The sequence below is a fragment of the Poeciliopsis prolifica genome, unplaced genomic scaffold (assembly GCF_027474105.1).
Source record: "Poeciliopsis prolifica strain line A6 unplaced genomic scaffold, Auburn_PproV2 SCAFFOLD037, whole genome shotgun sequence".
Classification (NCBI taxonomy): domain Eukaryota; kingdom Metazoa; phylum Chordata; class Actinopteri; order Cyprinodontiformes; family Poeciliidae; genus Poeciliopsis; species Poeciliopsis prolifica.
Window position 1 is genome coordinate 5,742,501 of NW_026562412.1, and position 10,192 is coordinate 5,752,692.

The following is a 10,192-nucleotide window of genomic DNA, read 5'->3' on the forward strand; positions in this document are numbered from 1 at the left end:
CAGCTCCGGGACGATGTTCCAGTTAATCTTCCAGCCTTTTGTAATTAAATAATTCAAAGAAAGGCGGAGAATTAATAGCAGCAGCAACATGGGGATGGTCCAGCCATGCCACGCTGTGTAGAGGTATGTGACAAACCAAAATAGAGACAGGTGTCGAGAGTTCCAATTGCACAGGGCGTCAAGATTATTGCAAAGATTTTGTAGCGGAATGGCATCTCGTTCCGCCCGTTTCATGTTCTCTTCTAACTTCTTGGGACTCAGTTTGTCCTCTTTCTTTGCAATTGGTTCCTCTGGCTGGACGAATACATCTCCAAAGTAATCTTCAAATTGATTTGACAACTTTTTCCAATAAGTGTTCCACAGAGTGTCATTGTCCTTCGGAGGTGGTGGAATGTGAGATGACTCAGGTGACATATCTTCAACCTTTCTTTGAGGTCTTTGGTGTTCTTTTCTCAATTCCCGTTTCAGTGCTTCTATGTGTATCTCACTATCTGCAACCTTCTTCCTTAGCAGCTCTTGTTCTTCCAATGAATCTTGCAGCCGTCTCTGCATCTCTTTGATTTCCCCCGCTGTCACAGGAATTATCTGGGCTTCCTGCTCCAGTTCTGAGTCAGATTCACTCAGGTCATCCTCGCGTACTTTAGTCAAGTCTTCATCACTGGAGTCAAGTGAGACTTGTGGCTCAAGGCACGGAAAATGGATTTTCTTGGAGCACTTCGACATTTTTGTTGCTGCTGATTGACTGTCTGACAGAACTTTATGGGCTCAGTGTTGGCGCGCAAGACTTGCAAGCTTTAGATCTTCTTTGATCTATTGTGATGTACATGATGTCTCTTATGACCTCATCAGTGAGGTCACTGGAGGTCTGAGGCAAGGTCTCGGTTCTGATCGTTGTTATGGAAACGATCAGATCAGTTCTGCATGAGTCAAGCTGAAATAACGACTAAATACTTCAATAATAAGTCATACTTTTTATTTATTTAACATGAAGAGATTAACAGTAGATTTCTATGTGATTGAACTTTTGCGTTTGTGGTTTTCCGCTCCAGCGCCCTTAAAACTGTATCTCAGCAACCCTGAATAGGATCGCCACCCATCCCGTAAAATAGGGAGTCGTCCCATATTTGGCCATTAAATACATAATTGTCCCATAGACACGCCTTTATACTTATATGTACTGTATTGATGTTAAGTCAAGTGAAAGGGCCTAGCTTAGAAGTATGCTTTTAGTTGCAGGTGCATCCTTTGCTATAAATGTTTATATTTTTCTTCAATAAAATGTTTATTTTCTTATTTGAATTGAGTCCTTTTACTTTTTTGAAAAAAATGCAGAATTTGTCGGTTTATTTCATCTGATTAATCACCAGAATAACTGATGGATTATTTTGTAACTAAAGTAATCGTGAGTTACGGTGGAACTCTCAGCTTGTGTTCTTGTGCTGATTTTGACATTTGACCCAGTTGTGTGTTTTCTGGATGCAGGTGTCTGAGAAGGAGAAGCTGCTGAGTGAGAGGAACCAGCTACAGGTCTGCATGTCCGAGCTCTGGCAGAACCTCTCCTTCCTCTCGCAGCAGGTGTGCAGAGAGGTCCAAACCAACCAGACTCCGCACGCCTCCGCCACTATCGACCTCACCTCAGATTGTCCGGACCAGGACCCCGTGAAACCCAGATCCGGCATGGTTGGCGAGAACTCTGAGGAGCTGGAGAGCAGACGGAAAGTCCAGGACGTATTCGGTCGGAAGGGGCAGAACTCAGACGGTCCAGTGGTTCTGGAATCCAGGGAGGAATTGTGTAGCCCCACAGTGACAGTGGACTTCTGTCAGGAGATGACTGTGAAGTGCACAACGGAAGAACCGGACACGCAGGACTCGTCTTGAGCAGAACCGGTTTGTTTACCTGTCTGACACACCTATGATCTCATCAGTACTAACAGAGGTGGGCATTTTTTTTATTTGGACAGGTAAGAACGAGCAAGTTGGCAGCTTGTTTCCTCTTTTTAAACGATCCATTCTCCCGTTTATCACGTTTTTTTCTCAGGAAATGTACAAACTGTTCAGTTTTCTCCTCCTTAACTTCTCTTTAAGTATTACAAAAATAAGTGTAACTGGTTCTAAAAAGGAGAAGAAGCCTCAGAGCTGCATGTAGGTCTAAAAAAGAAAACCAGTTTAAAACCAGTGAGAGCTGCTGCTTACAAAATGATTCAACTTTGACCTGCTGATGTCTGGCAAAGAGGTTCCAGCATTTGGTGGAGCTGTTTTCTTGGAAAACATGGAAGTACTGATGTATACGCTGCAAAAACACAACATTTTACCAGGTATTTTGGTCTAGTTTTTAGTACAAATACTTTATTACAAGTAAGATAAGATAAAACTAACTTACAAGTAACATTTTCAGCAGAGAATATGTAAGTAATTCATTGAAGTTGATGGAAAAAGTTCAAGTAGATTTTTTCACTTATAACAATATATTTCCCCCATGTTATAAATTAAATAATCTACCAGTGGAAATAGTAGTTTTTCCATCAACATTAAGGAATTATTTGCCTAAACAAGCTCCTGTTGTTGATGAAAAGTTACTTGTAAGTTAGTTTTATCATGCATAATGAGGTAGACAAAAAATCTTGGTAAGATTTTGTGTTTTTGCAGTGATATTTGCACAATAGATTCAATCAAATTGTATTTGTAAACAGACCAATTTAAACTGATCAAAAATCAGTTTACTTTTCATTATTGTTAAATATTTTTCATGAATTACAGAGTTTGAAAATGCAAATTTTGGTCTGTAACTTCATCCCAATTTGGAACAAAAGGTTCTTATAAAATATGACTCTTCAAACTTTTGGGTGACCTTCTGATGGCAGATATCATTATTATTAAGGTGATATTTAAAAGATTCCTACAGTAGAATATGTATATTATAAAAAGTCTGTATGACTTGAGAATTTGTCCCTTGAGCAGCATACAAACAACTGAGATGATCATCACCTATGAAAACAATAATCATTTCATCAAACTTAAGTGTAAATTATCAAAAAACGAACAATAAAAACAATAAATCTGTAAAAACAAAAGACTAATGTGAAAGTATATCGCAAAAGAAAACTCCCAAATTAAAAGATTCAACAACAGAACAACATGGAGTCGTCTTGAAGATTGTTAGCCAAAATGGCTACTTTGGCCATTATGGCGAAAGTCGCCATGTTTGGCCGTAACGGACGCCACCATGTTTGAAAGTAACGGGAAAAAAAATCAGCAAAACCATCACAATCTTCACACACCAGCTGCTTAGCACGGTGGTGGAGCGCGGATGACATCTAAATGTTGGTTCAAGCTCGATTTTAGGCGTTAACACAGTCGGATAATCTACAAAAACAACAACAACAACAACAACAACAACAAAAAAAACGGCTGAAACAGAGGAACGACAGCGTTGCCACGGCAACAGCTGTGGGTCGCCCCCCGCAACTGACCCCAACGCAGTCGGTTTACATCCCGGCTCGGTGTTTTCAGTTTCTCACTTCAGTTCACTCTCGTCTGTCCAGTTTGAAAATCAATGTGTGCATCACGGCGGTCAAATTGTTTTACAAACTGCCGCTGTTTATTGGGACTTCCTGGGAAATGGCGGTTACCTAGAAAACGGTCAGGATGGCGTTTCAACGACACAAAGGACTTTGGCGGGAAATCACGTTTTTATTTTTATTTTTTATTTTTCTGTTTAGTGAAGCAGTTGTTGTAGTTTTGACAGGAAGCATGAAAATCAAGCCTCTAAACGAAATAATTTGATTCCTGATCGCTCCGATCATCAAGCACATCCTGTTTTTAGTAGACTCTCACTGCTGCCCCCTGCTGGAAACAGCATTACACATATTGTCATGTCATCAATTTCCTAAAAAACAAACAAACAACAACAACAACATAAAAAAAACAGTCATCTTTTGCGAAGTGATTTATCTGAAAAAAAAAATCCAAATCATCTTTTGTGATTTTTAAAAATGTATTTATTTTTTAAATCACTTCTGGCAAAAAATGACTTAGGCCACATATTTTGGGAAGGTGACACAATTCACTCTAATTTGTAAGGAAATATCAATGCAGAATAAGATTCAACCAGACTCAAAATGCATGGATGGATTTATGTTTTTACTTGTTTTATTTTAACGTGTCTATTAGGGTTTTGCTAATGTATTTTTAAGATTTGATAGTTAAGCTGCAGTTTAACATTCTTATTAAAAAAAGTTTGCCCTGTGTTTCAGGGAAAACATCAGACTTCAAAAACACAACTAATACCTTCATGATGAGCTTAGATATTTGAGTTTTGCTGGAACTCCCCTTGTTTTCACAGCCAGAATTTATGTAAATATCTGTAGAAAGAAGATTTGCGTAATTAGTGCAGGTTGGATTTGTTAGGATTAGGATTAACTCATTCAGGAATTCAGGTATATTCTTTCACCAGAGTAGATGTTTCTGCTCCTGCTCCCAGTTTCTGCAGCAGCTGCTAAAATAGAGCCCAAACGCCCTGCTCTCCATGTCTGTGCAACTTTAAAATTCACATATCATGTAAATTTGTCAAGGCGGTGATCAATTTGTCCTTACACACCAGTTTGTTCTTTAAATAAACACTGTGGTACAGTATTGATCGTTGGGATGCCAAATTCATGTGTTGAAAAGTCGATGCGGGAGCACGTGGCTGCACAGAGTGCTGCTGCTGTTTGATTCAGCCTCCAACGTGTTGCAGCGCTGCAGTTGGCCTCCTGTTGTCCACAGTAGGGTCACAGGGTCACTGTGGACACCCACCCACAACTGGAGATGTTTACAACGGTGGTAAACATTTGAAGCTGCTGTATTCACCCCGATTTATTTATCTGGGTTCTTTGCAGATCAAATTCTTGTTAATCTGGACTTATTTATTTGTTGTAATATTTGACCTCCTCCTACCCTGACTATTACACAACAACATATTAGGGCCTTCGCAAATAGAAAAAAGAAAAAAATAGAAATTTCTGCCAAAAACTTCCGAAAAATTTTAATTGATATTAGAAATATTCTGGAAAAAAGCTTGGAAACACTTGATATTTAAAAGTTGAAAGTTTACTAGAAAAAACATTGAGAAATGTTAAGGTGAATCTGGGAAATTTTCTAGAAAAATACAGAAAATTTCTTAGTTCCAAATTTAAAACATTTTTCCAGAATAACTAAACTTTTTAGATAAAAAAAACTTGGAAATGTTTGAGCTCCAAAGGTTTAAAATTTGTACAAAAAATAAGAAATCTTTTAGATTAATATAGAAAATTTTCTAGAAAATACTTACAAATTCCAGTTTCAGAAAAAAAAAATCTTAGACTATTTAAAATAATCCAAAAAAAATCAGTTTTTTTCTTGCAAATGTTCAACTTTTGAAACTCAAAAATGTCCAAGATTTATTTTTTAATATTAATTTACTTCTCCTTTTTTCTGTCTATAATGGCCCTAATATGCTGTCTTCTCTATTTTTTTTCTTCTGTAACATATAATTCAGGCTAAATTTTGTTTATTTTAAAATACACAATGTTTTGATAACATTTTGAGAAAAAATACTAAAGTCATTTGATCAAACAACTTTGCATGTATAGGTGGTTGAAAATGGGCTAAAAATTGGTCCAAATGTCATTATTGGCTAGTTAAATAATAACCCTGAGGCAGCAGCATAAACAGGTTTGGTTCTGAGCAACTCTGGGTAAAAAGCAGAACCAATACGAGTCCTAAATATGTTTTGCAATTTCTACTAATTTCCATAATGCCTATTGAAGACCCAGGTTATCTTTTATAGATACTGTTGATAAGTTGCCAAAATAAGTTGCACACAATGAACCCACATGGATTCTGAGCAAATTCCACTTACATCCCACATCAAAATGTTGGCTAGTTATTTTTCTTGCTTCAGGAGGAGTTCCTAAAATAAAATTATACCAATGTACATTTTGACTTTAGTCCATAAACATTGAGTTTCTGGATTGAGATGCAGTTCGGTTATTGAGTTGAACATTCTGCAGCAGCATCGGCCGTTCAGGAGAACTTTTGGGACATTTGGACTTGATACCAGATAAAAAAAACAAAACGAGAAGAATCCATGTTTGGATTTTCAGCATTTCTCCTTTGCAACAGACTCTGTGTTTCTAACTTTTTACTCTGCGTACTTCTTTGTAGGATTTGTGGACCATTTTTACCTGTTTTGTGTAACTGTTAACCGATGACTGTTATTTGCAACTTTTCTTTTTAAGTCTCTGAATGAGGTTTCTCTGGCTTTTGTAAAAACTGAACAACATGTCACATCCCATTTATTTGATAAGAAAAAAAAGGTCTGACAGGAACAAAAAAAAATTGTTTTTGTAGAGAAATAAAAGCATGAGGACTGTTGATGGTGTTTTCTGGTTAAATATGTTCAAGTGGTTCTGTTCTTGTTTTAAATCTGAATGAACTGCAGGGGTTTTCATATAAATGACTTTACACAGACTGAATCTGTCCTTGACGTAAAAACTCAGAGTTACAGAATCAAGCAGATCCTCTTTAAGCCCGATCCTGTTGGCAGTGAAACAGTCCGGCAGACTTCGTGAGGTACTTTGAATCATCCGCTGCCTCATCATGGCTGATCCTGGCCGCATGGGACTCGCTCTGAGAATCGATGGATCACTGATACAGTTTGTCTCCGGCTGCTGTAACTCAGCCTTGTCTCTTCACTTCTTCATGATTGAGGAAATGTCCAGAAACATGCTCTGAAAGAGGCAAACGCATTGGATGTTACACCACACCAGCAAACTTATCAGATCACTTTCTGGTAAACATGTTACGGGACTAATTCATGCATGTGGTGATGAGCGGTAATTGAGTGTATGAAGCCCCAAGCCAACTATGTGCTTCTTCTGCACCATCCCATCATCACTAAGTCACAAAAGACCAAGACATTTGAACTCTTCTGATTGAAGCAGAGACTAATCTCTGATTTTTATCTCAATGTTCCCAGTTTTTAACTTTTTCTGTTTGAGAACTGACAGCTTGCCTCTGTTCCCCGAGGCATGCTCTTAATCTGGTGTTTTATGTAAAAGAAATATCTAAAACATGCAGGACAGTGCGTCTTGAGGACCAGGATTGGGAAACTTGGGCTATAAGGTGGTTAGCCTCCCGTCTTAAGCTGTTATAGTTATCAGTAAATAAAATCAATCAAGAGGCAAAAGCAAAATGTAGTAATTACCCCGATGTTTTACTCCTAGTTAGTTTTTGCATCACAGATTACAAATCTATACCAGAGATTCTTTGAGACCAGATTCTACCAAAATGTTGGATCAGTACCATCTTGAAGGAAGCAGATAATTCTCATACAAGAGAATGATATTTGAGCTTTACGCTGAACTGTCAGGCTGAGAGCCACTGTCTTTCCTTAATTGGTTGTTCTCTGTGTGAATGAAATGCTCTTACAAAACCCTGACTTATTTTAAAAAGCTAGATTGTCTCTTCTCTCGTCTTTTTTGACTTAAAAGAAAAAAAGATCATTTCTGTACCTTTACTCACTACCATCAGAGTTAGTCACTGGTTGAACCATGGTATATCTGGATGAATGATTTAAGAAGCTCTTAAACATCAACAGCCGTCAAAGTAAAAATACTCTATCCTCTACAGTGGACAGTAATCATGGAGGTTAGGGACCACAAACACCCTGAAATAGCTAAAATGTGACTATAGCTGCCTGTTTTTGATTGTAAAACATGAAATATACCTTGATTTACTTTAATGCACACCATGGAAACAACAAAAACTAGTATTTGCCGACTTCCTTCATGACGCTCTTGGCGGTACAGTCAATCAGTGCAAAGGAAGAAGCAACATGCTCTTTCATTGGCTTCTTTGCTAATGCTAGCTATTAGCCTGCCAAATAGCATTGTGTCTTTGTATTTCAACTTCTGAAACTGCATTTTCAGAGCACATTTTTGATATGCTTTTCAGAAAACCAGCCAGTAGGCAAGGGTCCACTAATTTCACAGATTGAGCGTTATCTGAACCTTTTGCATCTCTGCTTACCATTGACATTCGCCGGCCTCCTGCTGGCGGCATCATCGGCATGTCTCCCTGGAGAGATCCCAGTTCATCGGACTCCTCCGAGCTGTGCAACGATTGGCTGGTGGAGGCGCTCATGGAGGACAGGCTTTCAGACGGAGGCCTGATCATGAAGCTGGTCCTTCTGGGGTTTGGAATCAGGAAGTCGCTGACCGCAGACTGTCGTCTTTCTTCTTCATTGATGGCTCTGATGGCTGCAGGCCTTATGGTGCTCCCGGACAGCACAGGGTCCAAATGGCTGGGCTGAGGATGCTGCTCCTCCTGGATTCCTGCTTGGCTGGTTGTGTCCTCCTCCACTGTGGACATGGCAGAGTTCCATGCTGGATGATGGTCCAGGGTCACTGTGTGGACCTCTGGACCTTCAGTGGTTTGTGGAGTTGCACAGATCTCTACAGACCTGGGTGTCATCCTTGCTGGAGGGCAGCAGTAGCCGCTTTGACCCAGATGAACCAAGCTGTTGTGTCTCGGCGGATCGTGGATCGTGTAATGAAGAGGCTTCATGTCAGCCTCCTGAATCACCTTGAAGGTCTGAGTCAGAGGCCCATTGTGAGGGGAAATGTTGCTCATGACACAGAGCTGTTGTAAGGACGCCTTCTTCTTGGATCTGTAGATCAGACTGTCGTCTTCAGTGTACCTCTCTCCATACAGAGTCTGTTTGATTTTACGGACGCCTAAGTGGAGAATCTCCAAAATGTTCAAGAAGAGCGAAACTCCAGCAATGATGGTCATAAAAAACATGAAGATGGACTTTTCTGTGGGCCTGGAAATGTAGCAGTCCACACTGTTGGGGCATGGTAGCCTCTCACACCTGTACAGGGGCTCCAGATGGATTCCATACAGGATATACTGACCCAGGATGAAGCAAACCTCCACCAGAGAGCGAGTAAGGATATGGATGATGTAGGTTCTCAGCAGAGAGCCTCTAAGAGGAGCCTTCTTCACCTTCTTCTGCTCCTCCAGCTTCCTCAGCTCCTTCTCTATGCGTTTGTGATCCTCCAGTCCAAGTTCTGCCTCGTCCATCTCCCCCTTCAGTTGGATCCGCCGCCGGTGGCGCTCCTTCTCCAGCGACCTGATGCAGTACAGAGCATGGCCCATGTAGACCAGAGAGGGCGCAGACACAAAGATGACCTGCAGCACCCAGTAGCGAATGAGGGAAATGGGGAAGGCCCGGTCGTAGCAGACCGCCTTGCAGCCTGGTTGGTCCGTGTTGCAGACGAACTCTGACTGCTCGTCATCCCAGACATCCTCAGCCGCAGCTCCCAGGATCAGCATGCGGAAGATGAAGAGGATGGTGAGCCAGATCTTCCCTACGATGGTGGAATGAATGTGGACCTCTTCTAGGATGCTGCCCAGCAGGTTCCAGTCACCCATGGTCAGATTTTCACCACTTTAAAGCCACATAGTCAAACTGAGGACACACAAACGCAGCTCGTTAGATTCAAATAGAGGTCCAGGCTCATTTTAGTAAAACAAACTAAAGCTGTAATATGTAACTTTAGTTAAAAATATTTTTTGCATGCTTCTCCCAGTAATCCCAGTGTCAACTAGAAACAACTAATCAGATCCAGAAGCAGATCTTAGTGCTCTACCCTTGGTCTCTGCTTTGCTACCTATTGTGAATGCTATTTGTTAGCGTAGCCACTGAGATAACGGCGAATAAATAGTTGGTGTGTTGTTTTTCTACCATTAGCACACTGAGCAGATAATCTAAAGGATTATTGACTTCTTCACCTTCTGATTTTAGTTGAGTTCAGAGCATTTTTTGCAGCAGTGTCCTCATCTTCCATCCAGCTTTTTAAAAGTGCCCACTTTGAAAAACATTGCTTTAAAGAATGACATGCAGTAAAACACATGTTTTTATTTCTTATGGTTACATATTTAGAAATCCTGCAGAATTTCATCACTCTTCAGAGCGTTTGTAGTTTTATTTCCAAGTCAAAAGAATTGCAAGACAATTATGCTTTTTATTTTTCACATACATTTAAGCCCAACCTTATTTATGCAGATTTAGATTCTGCCTTATCTTGTTTCCTCTGACTGGAAATAAAATTAACATTTTGGAGTGGCCTTGCAAAAGTCCTGCCTTAAATCTGTGGTATAACTCGTG

The 10,192-nt window shown here is 40.0% G+C and overlaps 2 protein-coding genes across 4 annotated transcripts in view; one reads left to right on the forward strand and one right to left on the reverse strand.

Annotated features, from left to right (window-relative positions):
• bach2a (BTB and CNC homology 1, basic leucine zipper transcription factor 2a) overlaps positions 1–6,393 on the forward strand; it is a 36,554-nt gene extending 30,161 nt beyond the window's left edge. For all 3 annotated transcript variants that reach the window (XM_055053131.1, XM_055053134.1, XM_055053133.1), the window contains one exon: positions 1,483–6,393. In XM_055053131.1, coding sequence (XP_054909106.1) covers positions 1,483–1,878 — 396 coding nt within the window. In that variant the 3' untranslated portion in view covers positions 1,879–6,393. The remainder of the gene's footprint in view (positions 1–1,482) is intronic.
• Positions 6,394–6,474: 81 nt separating this feature from the next.
• gja10a (gap junction protein alpha 10 a) lies at positions 6,475–9,556 on the reverse strand. The gene is made up of 2 exons (XM_055053141.1): positions 8,050–9,556; positions 6,475–6,749 (listed from the first exon to the last, which is right to left on the reverse strand). Exons 1-2 carry the CDS (start codon positions 9,454–9,456, stop codon positions 6,711–6,713), a joined length of 1,446 nt encoding a protein of 481 aa, XP_054909116.1. The 5' UTR covers positions 9,457–9,556; the 3' UTR covers positions 6,475–6,710.
• Between the last annotated feature and the right edge of the window lie 636 nt (positions 9,557–10,192).

Bases quoted from the DNA above. Each gene is read 5' to 3' on its own strand.
- gja10a (XM_055053141.1), bottom strand. From the start codon at position 9,456: ATGGGTGACTGGAACCTGCTGGGCAGCATCCTAGAAGAGGTCCACATT. The intron at 6,750-8,049 runs GTAAGCAGAGAT...TGCCTCTTTCAG, and splicing joins GAGGCCGGCGAATGTCAATG to AGCATGTTTCTGGACATTTC.